The sequence below is a fragment of the Epinephelus lanceolatus genome, chromosome 17, assembly GCF_041903045.1.
Source record: "Epinephelus lanceolatus isolate andai-2023 chromosome 17, ASM4190304v1, whole genome shotgun sequence".
Classification (NCBI taxonomy): Eukaryota; Metazoa; Chordata; class Actinopteri; order Perciformes; family Serranidae; genus Epinephelus; species Epinephelus lanceolatus.
The window spans coordinates 2,274,278-2,293,223 of record NC_135750.1 but is presented as its reverse complement, the minus strand read 5'-3'; the positions used below and the strand labels follow the sequence as shown (position 1 = coordinate 2,293,223).

General features: G+C 45.6%; 1 protein-coding gene across 1 annotated transcript in view; it reads right to left on the bottom strand.

Annotated features, from left to right (window-relative positions):
- Window positions 1-14,401: 14,401 nt before the first annotated feature.
- The window catches only part of LOC144458377 (uncharacterized), a 107,674-nt gene continuing 103,129 nt past the window's right edge, over window positions 14,402-18,946 (bottom strand). Inside the window, exon 5 of the mRNA XM_078160790.1 lies at window positions 14,402-18,758. Coding sequence (XP_078016916.1) covers window positions 14,431-18,758 — 4,328 coding nt within the window. The 3' untranslated portion in view covers window positions 14,402-14,430. The remainder of the gene's footprint in view (window positions 18,759-18,946) is intronic.

The window sequence follows — 18,946 nt, the reverse complement described above, 5'->3', positions numbered from 1 at the left end:
CAGGACCTGGCCTCATGTGTCCAGAGTGTGTAGACAGTTCCTGGATGATGAAGGCATTGATGCCGTTGACTGGCCCTCTCGTTCTCCTGACCTAAATCCAACTGAGCACCTATGGGACGTTATGTATCGGTGCATCCGACGCCATCAAGTACCACCACAGACTGTCCAGGAGCTCATTGATGCCCTGATCCAGGTCTGGGAGGAGATCCCCTAGGACACCAACCACTGATTCATCAGGAGCATGCTCAGATGTTGTCAGGAGGTCATACAGGCAGGGGGGGGCCGTACATACTACTGAGTCACATGATGAGTTGCCTTGATAGAATTCCAGGTGGAGAGGCCTGCAGTCCAGCCCTCAGTGTGTCGATGATTTTGGTTTCCACTGTTTGTTGTTACGTCATTTTGTTCTCAACAAACTATACAGTGTTCATCAGTAAAGATTTTACACTCGAGTAGCAACGCTGGGGCTACAAACAACCTGTATTGCAACACTTCCTGTGATTCAGGAGCCGATGCTACTCTGCTGCTCAAAAAGAATATCTGATGTTGTGAATACATTAATGTTTAATCCTCAAGTATGATACGACCAACCTTTCATGAGAAATCCAAATTACCTTTCTGTCTTTGATTTGATTTCCTGAATCCATCCTCTGATGGTGTCTCATCATGTAATACTCTGCCCCCCCGAAATGCTAATCTCTGAAGGAGACACATCAATTTACTGAATCGCAGCCTGATAGCCTTCCTGCTTGTTTCACACTCTTCCTCAGTCGAATGTCATTGGTCGATCATGGCCAAATCAAGGACCTGCTAGTGATTTCTCTTTTTTTGGACTGCGGCTCAATGTCAAATCAATCGCACCCCCTCAAACTGTGGATCTGAATGGGAGCCAGACTTTGTGTAATTAGGTTTTTGAGACTTCTTATGGAGAAGAAAATAAGTGGTCAGGGATGCTCAAAAACACTGGGTTATTGAGCACAGGAGCTGCTCGAGGCTGCTTCCTCCCCCCTCTGTTGTGTTTTCATTACACAATTGGTTGTGTGTCCCAGGATGAGGCTGTAAAGTTGTTTAAGTTCACGGACGACGACGCAGTTGTTGGGGCTGATTACAGATGATGAATCACTTTACATAGCGAGCGATGGAAGCGCAGCGGTGGAGAGGTATTCAATCCCAAATAACCTTTTGTTTCACCTGAACAGGAGCAACAACAGAAAGGAAAACAGTGACTCCAGGCGAGAAGAGAGATGCAATCAGTCATCATAAATGAGCAGAAAAGTGAAAAGGCTAAAAAACTTTTTAGTTCCTCAGCACTGAAACATAGTGAGCTTTGAAATCGTGGAGCGGTGTTGACAGCGTGGTGAAAAAGGCCCATCAGAGATTCCACTGACTCAGACGACTACAACATGTTTGATGCGTCTCTGGCAGCCGTGACCCATTTCTGCACAGTAGCAGGGGTGATCAAAAATGTTAGAACAAATGTTATTGCTTTCTGCTGCTTCCCTGCGGTTTTCAGGCTTCCTGAGTTTTGACTTCCTGCGAGAGGAAATGTTTGCCCGTCCTACACAGCCATTACCAGCGTGTGTCGGTGCACCGCACGCAGGCAGAGTAATGCCTCGAGGATCCACCACTTCCCCGAAGTTAATGTAGTTATACCACAATGGGATGATACTACAAGACGATTAAAAGTCCTGCTTTGACAGTTCTGCTTGGTAAAAGTCTGCAAACATTAGCAGCACAATGTGTTTTAATATCAAAATTAAAAGGACTCAGTGTGAAGATCGCTCCACGTCACAGTTTCAAAAACTTAAAATTGGAGAAAATGAAATGATGAAGCATGAAAATCTCCAAAGCTGGAGATAAAATGTTTAAGAGCCAACAAAAGAAGGATTACACGCTCCTTTACTGGCTGAGAGAATTCTCTCAAGCGCTTCAGATGATGTCTAAAAGTCAGCGAGCTCACAGAAAGATGTTCATCAGGATTCATTTACATTTATTTTTATGTAAAAACAGTCAAATCTCCTGAACCTCATCTGCACAGTTTTTTGCTTTGGATGCATCGATGTGACCAGTTCTGGGCTGATACAGCTACTCATCTTTTTTTGTTGTGATTATTTTGTTTTTGTTGTTATTTATTCCCCTTTTTGTGCCAAAGAAATCTTCATTATGAAAAAATAAGTGAGCAGTTTTAAAGTCACTCGGCCCGTCATGACGCCGCCTTTGAATGAGCACAGATTCAATCAGACACATTCATGAGACAACCTCTGAAATAACTTTTTCTGACATGAAAAAATCCAAAAGTATTTTTATTACACACACTGTAAAATATTTGAGTGTACATTTACATTGAATTACTGGCTACTAGTTCTACTAGTATCTGTTTCATATTGCTGTGAAAATATCAAATTTCTTCTTAAAAACAAAAGTATTTATTGAAGTTTCTCACATTTGAACTCATCATGAGAACATCATAATTTAACCTTCACCCAATACTTATTGTTATTAAAGAGAGCTTGAATGCATCATATTGTAACTTAAAATCAACCTCTGTCAGGTGTTAGCTCCAGTCGCTAGCTGCTAACAGTTAACAGTTAACAGTAGGGATAGGCAAAACTACAAAATTTGGTCTCGATCTGATACCAAGTACACAGGGCCAGAATCACCAATATTGATCCCTGTACGATACTCTAATTATTAAAAGTGGCGCCATGATTTATAAGGTGAATAATCAATCTGCTGAAGTAACAGCTAAAAATGTGACATTAACCAATACTGAATATCTATTTGGACTAAAACATGAGGCCACTGTATACCTGGATATTCCTTGTCTGAACCTCTGTGAACAGACTGTCAGTGAACTCTGAGTCAGAGGTCTGGATGCTGAGCTGTTCTCTTTCTGTCATTGATCCATCACTGCTCTTATGTGTCTGATTAAACTAGTCAGGCTCGGACATACTTCCCACATCGCGGACAGCTTCAGTCACACATACGCGCACATGGCTCTATTCATGGTACAGTTTAGGGTCAGCGTCGGCACACAGAGATGAGCTCACCGTCCTCCGACTGACGACATCAGGTGAAAGTGAAACTATAGCCCCTTTTACACTGCCAGGTTTTCCACGAATGTTGGGCGGTTTTGCCGGCAAGCTGTGAGTGTTTAGACACACAGAGCCGGATTGGCGAGTTGATCCGAGGTGCCCAATTTTCCACCTCGTAGGGTAGGGTATACTGCCAATGCTGAAAAAAAACTGATTGGGCTTTGCTGCAAATTTGCACAACTCCTATTTAAAAAGGCTGAAGAATATGCTGCTGGGTCTGGGGTATGATGTTTGAGTGCAGACAACACAAAAGCAGCAGAAAGCAAAGAGTACATGCACTAGATGTGTTCAGGACAACAGACTGTTTTGCCCTTGAAATACAAATAGGTACGATGTAGAAGAGGGAAACTGATCTCTTCTTTGGTATCAATCCTGTTGACGCAAGGATTGATCTTGAAAAATGAAAACATGGTATTGAGAATACTGATATTTTGGGTTTGATCTGCCCACCCTAGCTAACAGCTAACATTACCTAGCTCTCCTCCTGCTGACTTCAACAAGACGTTGTAGTTCACCACGCAGCATTATGACGGAAACAACAGTGAGTTTACTGCGTCCCAGAGAAGATCTGTGTTCATCCCGAACACATTTCCTGTTGTCCCGTTATCGACGGGACATTGTTAATCCCAAGCCCTGCCCTAATGTGACACACTGGAAAAACATCGGCCACTGCTGTTGGCGAAGGCCAACAACAATCAACACTTGTGAGTTTTCAGGCGCAGTCTGTTTTTTTCCACCATTTCAGTTCATTTTTAGTAACGCTTGAACTTCTTGTACTCCTAAATGTTTCTCTGATAGGAACTGGTTTTTGCTTTGCTCCTTGAAAACACTTATTATCTTGTATATTTTGCCAGATATCTAATACTCTGTTGTTTCAAAACCTGGGCCCAGTTACTGGTTGTGAATGTTTATTGTTTGAATTTGACGCATTCTCTGGCACAAGAATTTCCTTCAGGATTAATGACGTTGTACTGAATTAAATTGATTTGAATTCGGAGGATACCGATGTGCGTTTTGCTCAGGTAGATGTAGAGGAGGAAGAAAAAGTAAAATTCCCCAAAGTACCTCATTCCAGCAGTTATCTGAGTAAATGTATCTGCCACCACCCGGCCTGTCTTTGTGATTTCTGTAAGCCCTCACACACACAAACATCCGTCTGATGACCCTGAAAAGCTTCAAGTCCAAAACAAAATGATTATGGAGTTTCTCTTCCCTGGAGGCGTTCAGCCCCGCAGCTCCACAAAGCTACCTGAAACTACCTTCCTGTCTTTAGTTTTATCCCGACATTCATCCTCTGGATTGCATCTCACCATCACCACCTGCCCCAAATCCCTTTTCTCTGAAGGAAATACATAAACTACAGTGAGCCAGCTGAGGTCGTCTGAAATGCTGTTTGACTGTGATTTTAACAAATGTGTGATGTTTAAACATCGTTTAACGTGTCTGATTTACTGTCTGCTCTCTCATTCCTCAGCTGTTGTGTCTGATTACATTATGCAACGGTTTTGACAGACAGAGAGTCTGTTGATGATTTAACAGCTCAATTCTGTTCATAGCGATTTAGAAAAGCGAGTTGTGTTTTTTTCCTCTTGAAACTAACGGTGTTATCTCTCAGTCTGTATCAAGTAGTGAAGATTTGAATTCTCAAGTCGTCCTGATTCTTGACCTTTTGATCTTTACGAGAGCAGACGTCTAACAAATAGATCGTCCTCCAAGGGACTGGATGGTGTTGTTTCTAAGACTTGGCTTGAAATCTGAAAGCAGAAATCCTGAAGAATAAAAATGAGACAGACATGCCTTACATACTGTATGTGTACTTTGTGGACCTCTGTGTCAGAAGGACGTTGAGTCACATTTGTTGAGAGCAGCTTTGAAATGTAAATGCCCATGTGCTTTTTCTGATGCGGAACATTTGGAGACCTGAAAGACTTTTTTGGTGCCTTCACTCGATGTTTGTTTCTGAGACCTTTAAACTTTAGGACTTGAATATTGGTTTCTTCTTCTTGGTTTTGTCTTTGAGACTTAAACCTTTAAAGGCAGCACATGCAGCATTTGGACTCTATACTGGCCCAGACTTTTTGATCGATGCAACGTGATGTATCTTGTATCTTGACACAGAAGGAGTCGGCGGTAAGTACCGCTCTCCTGGGTCAACCCGGTCTCACTTGAAGTTCCGAAATCCAGCACTTGGTCACGGACTTCAGGCGTCAGACACTGATGAGAAAAGCTGTCCTTTCACATCGGCATGAACACGGCTGGTCGCTGTTAGTGTTTAACTGTGCCCGGTGCTGTCAGGGGGAAATGCAGCGGGACAACAACGTCAGGTAAGGTAGTGGAAGTCTGAGTAGGGCAGGTGGGAGGGGTTCACCTGGGAGGCCGGTGTTCACTTCCTGTAAGATTGTAAAGCCAAATCCTGTTCTTTATTTCTAAAACCAATCGTGTGCTTTTTGTTGAAGGAAAAAAACGTAAATTACCGGTGGTTGGACGTAGTGCTTTTATTTTGAAAGAGACTGTATGCAAACTGCACATTTCCTGTGAAAACAGAAGTGTATTTTGAAAACAGACAATGCATGTAACAGGCTGAAGTTGACACGGCGTCCCAGAACGTCAACAACCAACACACCCAGGGTACCTTGGACGTCATATGTGGACGTGGAAAGTCCATGACCAAACGTGGACATGTGACGAGGTCACAGTGAGGATGTGTCAGCTTGGGTCAAAGTCAATTGTTCGTTGTTGTTTGTGGGACCCAACCACTTCCCTCCCACACATCCTTTCATGGTCTATAAACCACGCTGCTCTGAGTGTCCAACACATTCTCACTGCAACCTCGTCACACTCACTTTCGACCATGGAAAATCACCAGGGAAAAAAAAGCTCCTAAACCAAAATCTTCCCAACCGGCACCCAAGTTCACATGTTTCCCTGATGTTAGCATGTAGCTACATGTAGCAGTGTATGTAACGTTAACACTGGCAGTAGCCTGGAGCAGACGACCATAGAAAGAAATCCAAGTAATCCAAGTGGAAGACGCATCATTATCCTCACTGTGACCTCGTCACATGTCCACGTTTGGTCATGGACTTTCCACGTCCACATATGACGTCCAAGGTACCCTGGGTGTGTTGGTTGTTGACGTTCTGGGACGCCGTGTCAACTTCAGCCTGCTACATGCATTGTCTGTTTTCAAAATACACTTCTGTTTTCACAGGCTGTGTATCATGCTGACATGAAAGGACGACTTTTTTTCATCTGTTTCTGACGCCAGAAGTCACTGATTAATCGCCGGTTTTCGACGACTTTGGAGTTGACAGTGACGGCAGTGATAAATATGGTGTCCGTCTTTGCACATATGTCACCATCATTCTTCCTATTTTGACATTTAAAGGAATTAAATCAGGAGGTCGGTTCGTCGTTTTGTTTTTCAATTTCTAGGGACTCTGTGTAAACCAGAACACAACATGACTACACACTATGTTTGGTCAAATTAATTCAGTATCACCTTAATTTTAACTGTTTGATCACAAATTCGTCATAGGTGCTAACGTGACTCTGGATTGAAAGCTTTTAAGTCTTGACTGAAACCAATTGTCCTTGAGTTGAGTATTTTCACTCGCCAAGCGCCGGTTTTTGATGATTTCAGAGTGAGAGCAGGTTGGAACGTCTAATAAGGGCGCAGATGGGTTTATACTGGCGTTGATGGAAAGACTGGTTCGTCTCACACAGGTGCTTAATGGTGTCACTATGGTGTTGCCGTGGACACTGCCCAAGTTGTGTATTTTGATGCTCTGGGAGTGAGGCCAGGCTCGTTGGAGGGGGCGGTTTGTTTCAGGTGTCAGTACAGCAGTGAGGTCCAGGAAGTCCAGTGTGAGGAACAGATCCATGAGTGTGCAGGGCTCTCAGACACCAAAACACAACACTAACTAAAGCACAGAGCTTAGCCTCCATGCCAGTACTTTCCCTGCTTCTCCAAACTCTACAGTATGTTAGACATGAGCACATCATTCAACCCCACTGAAGAAAACCAATGCAGCTTCAGTGAGCAGTGTTCTGGTGTTTGTTTGCATATAAATCTGTTTTTAATGCTGAAACAAAAGCAAATTATACAACATCTCTGTAATATAACATTTTTATAACTTATTATAACTTCTGCCGTCTCCCAGTAAATAATTTATGCAGGCCACCAGCAATATGCCTCTCCTTCTGTCTCCCTTCGAGCTCCTCTGATACATAAATCATTCTCGTATGAAACTATCATACATTTTTCAACATATTTGGTTTCTCGTTAGGCCCAGCGAGAGTGACGGCGGCAGCCACAATGGCCCTATAATGGACGTGTTTCTGAAAAGCTTCGTCTTGTTGCCTCCTGATGAAGTACACAACAAGCTATGACTGAGGTTTTCTTAACTGGCCGTTGAGTCGTCTCTGTGGCGGACGTGGAAGGAAGCAAACCATAATGCACCAAGCGCGTATTAACTCATCCGCCGTGAAGTGCCGGCCCGAGTCGAGACGTTCATCAGACTCTCTGGAAAGTGTGCGGAGAGGAGGAGAGAATCACAGAGACTGAAAGAGGCTGAGATCAGGGCGGAAAGATCACACACACACACACACACACACACACACACACACACACAAACACAAACACACACTGAAACTAATTCCATAAAGTCAAGTTTTAATGTCAGAAGGTTTTTCTGTTGGTTTTTAAAGGTCACTGAAGCAAATTACTGAGAACGGTTGATTCGGTAATAAAGTGAACTTGACTTGTCACACTCACTGAGTTTCTTGCTTTCATACCCTCTAAACAAACACACACACACACACACACACACGCACACACAGACAGATGGAAAAATTGTTCGCATGTAGACTCACACACTCACACAGCCCCAGGTGTTGAACATGTTGAGTTTTGACGCTATTTTAGTCGTTGAACATGATGGTCCCAGCTGTCAGAGGGCCTTCTGGAGACACACACACACACACACACACACACACACACACACACACACACGCAGGTCTCAGTCCCAAAGCATCTGATCAAGCGTGTGTGTCTCCAAGTTTATAATCCGTCTCTTTCAGTTTGGAAGTGATTAAAATATTCTCTGAATGAGCTCCGCGCTCTTTTTTTGTGTGTCTTTCTTGCTGTATTATTTCACACACAGGGGAAATCACAGGAACGAGGCGGTTAACGGTATCGATTCACACGTTTGTCTGCTGATAATTCAATTCAATTCAATTTTATTTATAAAACCCAATATCACAAATCACAGTTTGCCTCACAGGGCTTTACAGCATACGACATCCCTCTGTCCTTTGGACCCTCACAGCTGATCAGGAAAAACTCCCCAAAAAAACCAGTAGAAACCTCAGGAAGAGCAACTGAGGAGGGATCCCTCTTCCAGGACGGACAGACGTGCAATAGATGTCGTACAGAACAGATCAGCATAATAAATTAACAGTAATCCGTATGACACAATGAGACAGAGAGAGAGAGAGAGAGAGAGAGAGAGAGAGATGCAGGTAATGACAGTAGTTTACAACAACATTATTGAAAGTAATAATATTATAGTTATAGTTCTGGCTACTGTGGTACAATATGTTGAAAGTATGTATTAATATCTGGCAGTATACATGTGTGACAATAGTCATATGTGTATAATAACAGTAGAAGTATGAATAATGACTAATGATGGCAGCAGCAGCAGGAGGCATCTGGCAGGACCACGGCAGCAGCACAACCACACACGTCACGCTGTCCAGGCACCGCTGTGATATGAGTTAATCTGAGAGACAGTGGAGCACAAAGGCTCCGGAGAAGAAGCCGAGTTAGTGACATCCAGAATGGCCGAGTTAGCAAGATGCAGTAATAGGATGAGAGTGAGAGAGAGAGAGAGAGAGAGAGAGAGAGAAGGAGAGAGAGAAGGACTTTATTATGAAAGCAAGTCGGTTTCAGGTGATTCTCTTTCTCCATTAAAAGACAAAACAAAGTGACAACAAGACACAGTGATATCAAGTCTACTGATTTATTTCCATTTTCAGAGTTAATTTGTTTTTTCTCGATGGTATTTTCTAAGTCTATCATATTAGCAGGGATAATATCTGTGGATATGAGTCTGCTGAAAATAGATTACACAGAAAGAAATGTAGCCAAATATTAGTTCATGAGGATCTCAAGACATTTCCTAGACAAAACTGGGGAGAACTGCTTTGTGCAGCAACGTAAACCTTTTTAAACCCAATCATTGATAACAGGACGTCAGAGAACATATGTACAACAGCTCAACAGGAAGACAAATGAAGTGGGTCGTTTGCTAGCTAAAATAGCATCAGAGTACATGATACAAAAACTGTGCCTCATTCAACTGAGGTTTCTCTACAAAAATACATCTAATAACAGGTTGTTTTCTTCTCTAATTTACACCGTTTTATCACAATAATAAATAAAACCTACGTCCGTAGAGAACATCTGGTTTCAAACCCCCTCAATGTGGTGCAGAGCTACAGGGAGAGAGAGCACGAGCGCCGTCACACCGGCGTTTTTTTCTTGCACTCGGAGCTGTAAGTAAAATGTTTCATGTTGCCGCCTGCTCATAATGGCCTCAAAAACAAACAAAAAAAAGCAAAAGTTGCAAGCGTGTCACCCTGTGCTAAGTAGTGTCACCATGGCGACATGCCCGACACACTGGAGATCATCTGGGGGAGACAGCAGAGCGGGCAGGGCTGCAACAGTGATGCTGAAAACAGTGTGTGTGTGTGTGTGTACGTGTGCAGGTTTCTGGGATCAATACCACCAACATGTTTTTACAGTGCTTGCCTGGAAATGTTAGCGAGAATAAAGATGATGATCCGCCCACAAAATCTGCTTCTTTTAGTCTAATTTTCATGCACATCTTTATTTGTTTTTGTTTTGTTTGTCATCCCCGCCTGCACCAGAATAATCTATAGTCGCTGAGATGGGTAGGCGCTGCCAGTTATGCCCCAAAGCCATCGCAGCCAGATGTTCAACTTCAGAGGAGGGAGAGAAAACCGATGAGGAAAAACAATGTGTTGGTAAGTGTGGGAGTTACTCTGCAGCTCCCTTATTGTCACCGCTGCCATTCAAACCTCAGACTCTGAGCGCCGCACCAGCGTCTCTGGACGTTTTGTCAATTGTGAGGAAAGAGGAAAGAGCAGAGTTGGAACAAAGAGGAAGGGCGGATCCGCACTTACTCACATGTGGCTTTGTCCTAACCCTTCGCTTTAAAGGTAAAATCCACCCTGAGGGGCCGTTCAGATGGAAAAGTGCCGCTAGGAAGGAACGCTTTGAACTTCCTGCATGTCAATGAAAGGATACGACTGAATTCACGAAGCGAGAAGATGCCAGGTGTGTCTCACATGACGCTCTGAATCACTCTCTCTCTGCTCAGTTTTTTTGGCCTTTGTTTTCCGGGCATGAGTCACTAAATGTAAAGTTATCCACGACATTTGGGATATTTTTAGTGCTGCTGCGATGGAGTGAGATGGCAGAAAATCAACAGTCTAAAACGTCAAGAGTAAAGGTCAGACGCTGGAGTCAGTCCCTCAAAACCAAAGAGCAAAGGCTGTATTTCAAACTTAACATTTGGCTCTGACGTCCGACTCTCACTCAGGGAGAAATACACTTCAGAGGAGGCTGAGACACAATTTATACACTAATGACAGCATCAGTGGGCCTGTATGCAGCAAAGAGACACCAGCTACAGACTAACAGTGAGCGGTATCATGTACGACTTGACCCGCTGGAGGTCAGTGACACCGCCACTTTAAAGGACCAATTAAACTTCCTAGAGAGAAAACGTTTTTTGGAGACTTTATTTTTTCTTATTTTTCCAACGTGTTCCTGAAGCGATTCTTTAAACCATAATCCTCAATTAATCTTCTCCAGCTGTGAGCAGCTTCTCAGTTTCCTTTATGCAGTGTGTTGTGGAGCAATAATGTCCATCAGAAACACACCAGAAACCAATTTGACTCAGCCTACACACTGACATGTTTGACTATACTTGATTTAATCACTTCATTAGCATGTAGAAAGGAATTAGGACGCAGCTATTCTGTCGTTTGAACGTGCGGGGGTGATGTTCAGAGACGTTTGTGACAAAATTATTGTTTTATCTTTAGTAAATTTTGAGTGTCTTGTCATTTTGACACTCAGTATAGTAGATATATTCATTTTAAAGGGGACCTATGATGCTTCTCCTTATTTCCTTTCACATAATATATGAATAGGTTTTATTAAGCAAAAACCGTTCTGAATAATTTGTTTCCACTCTCACTCCGAAGTCGTCAAAATCCAGCGCTTGGCCAGTGACTTCCATCGTCAGACTCTGACAAATAAAACAGTCTTGTCACATGACGCCGTGTCAATTTACGCTCTTTACATGTATTCTGTCTTTTCAAAATACACTTCTGTTTTCACAGGAAATTTTCATTAGATGCACTCAGTCTTTTTTTAAAAATAAATAAACTTAAGCTGGTAAAAGACTGCATATATATATGTTTATTTCGTCATGCAACAAATGCATGTGGTTAGGTTTAAAAAAAACAAAAACATCATGGTTTGGCTCAACATTCATACGGGAAGCGAACACAGCACCCAGGGTTGAAAGTCTGTGGTTGTTGGACCCGTCCACCGCCGCTCCCACCCGCCCTATATGCACTTTGCAGGTCAGTAAATTCTGTTGTTGTCTAGTGGGGTTTCAAACTGACGCCGCCTCAATCCCTTCTCACTCCGAAGTCATCAAAATCCAGGCCTAGTCCACACGGACCCGTGTACTTCTGAAACTGTGTATTATTCTATGCGATTTGGCTGTTTGGCCACACGCAACCGCGCTTTGGGCCTTCGAAACCACGTTTCTTTGAAACAGGAGTCCAGGGTGAAGTTTTTTGAAGACTCCGGTGCCAGTGGTTTCGTGTAGATAGGATAACCGCAGTATTTTATTACCTGTCTCCACTGTTTGACGTCAGAGCGACGGTAAATAGCTAGTGAAATGGCAGACCAAACAAACATGCTGATGCTAACTTTATTTGTGAGCGTGCTCTCTGCTCTCTTTGGATGGCACATCCAGCTGCTCGACCTAACGACCAACCAAGGACGCTGCTCCTGTTGCTAGCTACCCCAACTACACTACCACGACAGCAGCGACGGGCCTGCCAACGGAGGTTCTGGATCCGGCTGGGTCGGACCTCCGTTGGCAGGCCCGTTGCTGCTGTCGTGGTAGTGTAGTTGGTCGTTCAGGCGCCTCTGCTGTTGAATTAGGTCGCGCTATTTTTGTGGGTCGGGTTGTTTTTATTTTCCGCACTTCCCTATTCCGGTATTGACGCTGACTTCTGATTGGTTAAAATGGCCTTTCCGTTAGAAGTTACATCGCCACCTACTGCTTTGGCATGTGTATTACATCACTTGGTAGCGGGTTTTGCAGTTTCGTGCGGATATCATGTTTTTTTATCACACCACTTGTGTGGACAAATTTTTTTTGGAAGTTTCAAAAGTACACGGGTCCGTGTGGACTGGGCCTTAGTGCTTACTTTGTGACTTCTGGCGTCAGACACCGACGAAACAAGCCGTCCTTTCACGTTGGCGTGATATGCAGCCAGTCACTGTTATTGTTTAACAGCGGTGTTGAGGGAAATGGGGCGGGACAACAACGTCAGGTAAGGTGGTGGTCTGAGTAGGGCAGGTGGGAGGGGTCCAACACCTGGGAGGCCGGTGTTCACTTCCTGTATGATTGTAAAGCCAAATCCTGTTCTTTATGTCTAAAACCAATTGTGTGCTTTTGTGGAAGGAAAAAAAAAACGTAAATTACCGGTGTTGGATGTAGTGCTTTTATTTTGAAACTGTACATTTCCTGTGAAAACAGAAGTGTATTTTGAAAACAGACAATGCATGTAACAGGCTGAAGTTGACACAGCGTCCCAGAACGTCAACAACCAACACACCCAGGGTACCTTGGACGCCATATGTGGACGTGGAAAGTCCATGACCAAACGTGGACATGTGACGAGGTCACAGTGAGGATGATGATGTGTCTTCCACTTTCACCAGACGCTGAGGTCAGCTCATGATGGATTTCTTTCTATGGTCGTCTGCTCCAGGCTACTGCCAGTGTTAAAATTACATACACTGCTACATGTAGCTACATGCTAACATCAGGGAAACATGTGAACTTGGTTGCCGGTTGGGAAGGTTTTGGTTTAGGAGCTTTTTTTTTGGCTGTGATTTTTTATGGTCCAAAGTGCCCCCGTACTCCAAAATATGGCCACAAATGCACAAAAATTACACATTTAATTCAAAATGGCTGACTTCCTGTTGGGTTTAGGGTACAGCTCTACATCTTGGGATGTTACTTTTGCCTACCAAGTTTCATACATGTTGGCGAAAGCAGCTTCAGGAGCTGCTTCGTAGAAGTTTTGTCGGGGGCACTACTGCACCATGTTTTACACCCAATCATGATTTCCATATCAAATGTACATTTCACCACTTCTGATGTGTGTGCAAATGAGTTTTCGAGCATCTTCAGCCCCTCAAAAATTCCATCAGTTTCAATATGGCCTTTGGACCGCCTGTGGTCGATGCTCCGATCCTAAATCTGAACCTGAAACTGAGCATCATAGGTGCCCTTTAATGTTTATTTTGGAAGGCAACCCCCAGATCCTGTTTCAACCCTCTATGTGGAAGACACGCAGGTCATCAGCTCTTCATAACCTCCATCTGAGGACAACAAGTTGACATCTGAAAGGAGGAGGAAGCAGAGCAGCGATTCTATGGAGAAACACTCAGGGGGCAACAAAATGTGAAAGTCATGCATGTATTATCTCAGACTGAAGATATCTGAGGATGGATTTTGTCCTTTAAAGTCACAAACCATAGTTTAAAATTTCCACCATGCTTTAAAAACCGAGCAAATCATCGGTTTAAAATGCAAAACAGCAGCGTTGACTAATTTCTGCCGAGGGAAACGAGCCCAGCTGTGTATCGCCGCCACCATTCCACTGGATGCACACCTGAGGCTCATTTCAAGCAGGATTGCCACTGATGAAGATAATTAGCCATCTTTTTTTTTCTTTTTAGATGTGTGAATCAGTGATTTGAGTTGTTGGACGGGGTGACGAGGCTCCCGGAGGTCTGGCTTTAAGAAAGAGCGGCTTTGTTTGTCTACTTGAGTCTCCGTGACATTGTTATCCCTCGCATTTCATCCTCACTTCGAGTAGGCAGGTAATGACACATGCAAGCTGCTTTCTCACAGCTGACAACTTCTCCCCTGGAAAAAGTTTTGTCCTTTAATGAGTTTATTTCTTTGCTTATTTTAAATATATTTCAGAACAACAGCTGTAGGGGCAGCACTGCAGGGTGGGGCGGGGGATACAGAGGCGGGGGGTGACTCTGCATGGGATGAAACGCTGTTGCTAACGGATACGGACCGGGGGCATCCAGTAAAGGTATTGGTGATGAGGAGTAGAAAGAGGGATGAATAGGGGGAGGAGGAGGTGGTGGCGGTGGTGGAGGAGCAGGAGGTGGATTGAGAGTGAGAGGAGAGAGGTGTGGGGAGAAAGAGGGGAGAAGAGGAGGGTATGAATGGAGGGGGAGGTGCGACGGAGGCGGGAGGAGGGAGAGGTGATGCTGGATGATGGTGTGACGGAAGGAGAAGGAGGAAGAGGAGGAGAGGGAGGGCGGGAGGAGGAGAGGAGCGTGGAGGGGGATGCACTGCGGAGGGAGGGCGGGAGGAAAACAAGGCCTCTTCTCTGTGTAGAAATCTTTCTCCTTCCTTCTCTCCCTGTCCTCCCTTTCTCTCTCCTTCCTCCTCACCCACTCCTTCTCCCACTCTTCCTGCTTCTCCTTCACCCTCTTCCTCTCCATCTGTTTCTCCTCCTCCTCCTTTCTCTCCCTCTCTGCGTCTCTTTGCTCCACACTCGTGAGCGCGGCAGCTTCCGTTGTGCTACTCTTACGGGCAGCATAAACACAGTGATTACAATCAGTGACACGATTAGTGTTCAGATAATCACACTGACCACCGTCAACATGATCACAGCCGTCTCCATGTCTGTGATCAATACTGCTGCAGGTTTTGTGATCAATTGTTGAATCAGAGAGGTTGTTTTTGAGCTGAGTGTGACACTGAGGTTTGGTTTCATCCTCCTCACCGAGCCCACTTTTGTTCGTTGTATGGATGTGATCACAAACGTGATGACATGCGTCATTGGTTTTACAGTTACAGCAGTCGTTAGGCTCTGAGCTCTGACTCTGAGCCGCAGTTTGCCCACAAAAATCTGTCGTTTTGTCGCTCTGTGTTTGCTCGATTTCACATTGACAGTGGTCAGCGTGTGTGTCACTGCTGCTACAGGTAAAGGAGTCCACAGGTGAGTCAGCAGGAGAACCCTCGTCTTTCTTCATCTCGCTACAGCCCAGATTGTCTTTGTCGTAAGGATTGTCACGAGTGGCGTCATGTTTTCCGTCCCTGTTGGAGGTTTTATCACATTCATTGTGGTCACTTGGTGTGTTACAGGTGTCACAGTCACTGAGAGGCTTCTCGGACAAACACTTCCTCTTTCCCTCGCCTCCAGAAGCGTCAGAGCTACACTGACTGTAGTCATCAGTGTTGTAGTCGCCGCCTTTTCTGTCATCGCAGCGGCAGTAGTTATTCAGCTTGTCAGCGGTGTTACAGCTAAATGTTCCTTCACTGTGATTTGTTTCATGACACAGAGGGTGTTTTGTCCTGCAGAGAAAATGGCAGTTGGTGTTTTTCTCTGTCCTCTTGCCCTCTGGACTGCACAGGAAGTTGTCCACAAGTGTCTCCGTCTCGTTGCTGTTGAGTTTTGTGGGGTCGGCGGTCAACCCGACGCAAGCTGCACTTTGCCGTCTCAAAAAACAGGAGAATCTCCTTGCTTGCCTCCTTCCCCTCCTCCGTTTCTTCCTCGGTGTTTCCCCAGCCTCCGGCGATTCCGTCTTTCTCTTGTCGGCTGTTGCTGCTCTCTTCGACATCACTTCTTTTGAAATTGCATCAGCGGGGAGGGTCATGCCTGCGCCGGCTGATCTGATTCTCGGCTGTGTTTCTGTCTGCTGTGCGGAGCAGCGTGGGGCCGGGCCCGACGCAGGATGGCTGTGTCCTGCAGGTATTGTTTGTCTTTGACTACACGCTGTTTCTCTAAAGGGAGCAGGGACAAGGCTAATCGCTGGATCACATGCTGTTTCCCCATGAGGTGTAGGAACAAGACAAATTTCTGGCCCGCGTGCTGCTTCTCGACAGGGAAAAGAAACACCGCTAATCACTAGGTTACACATGTTTTCTTTAGCGTCCTGAGCAGCTCTTATCTCCGTCTTCCTCGGATTCCTTTGCTCCTCATCTCCGTGCCCTTCCTGCTCCTCTGCTTGTGTATTTTTGTGCATCTCCCTCATCTCTCTGTCATTCTGAGCGGGGTCGGGCGTAATTGCAGGACAGCGTGGCGTCTCTATAACAGACCCAGGGACGGGGCTAATCACTGAGTTGCATGCAGCACCCCTACAGAGGAGCTTTCTGAGCCCGTGGCCCCACCCGGAGGCTGATTGCTGGGATTGATGCTGGCTGGCCTCCCTTTTCACCTGCAGACACAGCTGGTTACACCGATTACACCGATTCACAGGAAGATTACTTAATAGCTCTCCTCTCTTCTCGTCATTTCTACCTGCCCTCTCTCGCTCTGTCTGATCTCCTCTTATCCTTCTCTCTTCTCCCCTCATCCTCTTTTCTCTCCCTCCTACCAGCCGATGCGCCGCAAGATTACTTAATAGCCCCTTTTCTCTCCTCTCCTCTTTTTCGGTGCCGTCTCTTTTCAACCTCTCATCTCCTCTCCCTTCAAACATCTGATTCTCAGAAATGTTGCTTATTATCCTCCTTCCCCTTTCTGAGTCCTTTCTATCTGTCGCTTGTCCTCTTTTCCTCCTCCCCCTCTTCCTCATCCCTCTCCTCACCCCTCCCCTCCTCCTCCTCCTCCTCCTGCCTGTTTTTTGAAGGCCCAGCGTCGGCGCAAGGTGGCATTCCGTGGAAACGGGAACAAATTTTAAAGCGCTTTCATCACGGCAGTCGCAGCAGTCCGGAACTGCGTCGTCGCCGCTACAATGGGCTACAAGTTCCATAGGATTTCCTGCCTGTCCTCCTTCATCCTCTTCTTCCCTTTCATCTATCTTCACCTCCCTTCCTCCTCCTTCCATACCCTCCTGCCTCTGTTGGCAGTCGGCTTGTTTGATCACAGGCGGCTTTATTCCCTCCCTCCCTTCCTCCTGCCCTCCTTTCTTTTCCTCACCCCCTTCCTTGGCCCTGTTATGTGCTCTGAAGTCGTACAGTAGAGGGTTGATGCTGAAGGAGATGGAGGGCGACGTCTTGGTGTACCTGACCATCTCTGACGGCCAGAGTAGGACCCTGCTACCATCTCGGCTCAGGACGCGACAGAACGGCTCTTTGGGACGATTTAGAGGCAAAGACGCTGATTCTTTCGCTCCGTCTGACGGAGAGGAGTTTGATTCTTTGGGCTGTGTTTGGATTGAAGACTCTTTGGTCTCATTTAAAACACCAGAAATTGATTTTTGAGGCTGATTTGTAGCGGGACAAAGCAGATCTTTCAATTCTTGGGTGGGAATTTCCACACTGTCACGGGCTTCGGCCTCGCTGTCTTTGCATACTGAATCTTTAGTCACAACTGTGTCAGAAATCTGTCCTGGTATCCTGCTGTTTAAATAAAGATGAGCTCCGGTCCCACTTTCATTGCCTACTTGGGCTCCAGTCCCATTGTCATTACATAAGAAGAACTGGGCTCCACTCCCACTGATAACAGAGTCCTCAACTCCGATCACATTGCGATTACATAAAGAAACCTGGGCTCCGGTCCCAGAGTGTCCTCCAGTTCCCCTCTCGGTAGACATATTGGCTCCAGCCTCAGAGTGCTGGATTGCAGTTTTAATTTCCACACTGCACTGGTTTCCAGTGTCCCAGTGACCCACACCTACACCGTCCACGACTGCAGATACAGGAGATTTGAGCTGCTGATCTGCGACTTTCTCCCCCAGATCTTTGGCTCTTTCCTGCGCCGTCACACCCTCTTGTTTCCCCGACAAGCCAGAGCCCCGTCCAGCTTGGATGAAGACGGCAGCTGATTGGTGGAGGAGGACGCAGCTCCTTTTGGGCAGCGAGAAGGACACGGGGCGGACTCTGCTGCGGACAGACTGGACGTCTGGTCCACACACTGCTCTGCTGCTGTTGATGCTGATGTCGGTAGTGGTAATGGCAGGTGCGGCGGGGGTGGCAGTGTTTTTGCTGAAGTTGGTCACGGTGGTTTTGTTGAAGATGGAGCCATTAGCTGTGGTGTTCGTGGCAGTTGTTGGGATGTTATTGGGAGTAATGGGGCTGCTTAAATAATTATGAGCCCAGGAGAGCTTGTTAAAGTGGTTGGTTTTAGTCGAAGTGTTTTTGTTATCAGTGTTCATGTTGCTGGCGGTGCTCAGGTCGCTGTAGTCCATCTGGGCCGTGTTGAGGATGCAGGATTGTGCAGCAGCAGCAGCAGCCGTAGAGCTGTTGGTGTCCACTGGGTCGTACGCCCACTGTGTGTTGCTGAGGAGTCTGGTTTCCAGCGCAGGGTCCAGGGGAAGGAAGGGCTGGATCAGCGGGGTTTGAGGCTCTAGATGGAGAGAAGAGCAGAAGGGATTAGAGCAGCTGACACTGGTTACATTTACGTGCACAACATAACAGGATTATCTGCCTAACCTGACTATAAAGAAAAGAGTAGGAAGGGATACATGCAGGAGAACAGTGTTCATTTTTATACAGTAAGCTCCTTATGCATTTATTCAGCATCCTGGCTCCTCA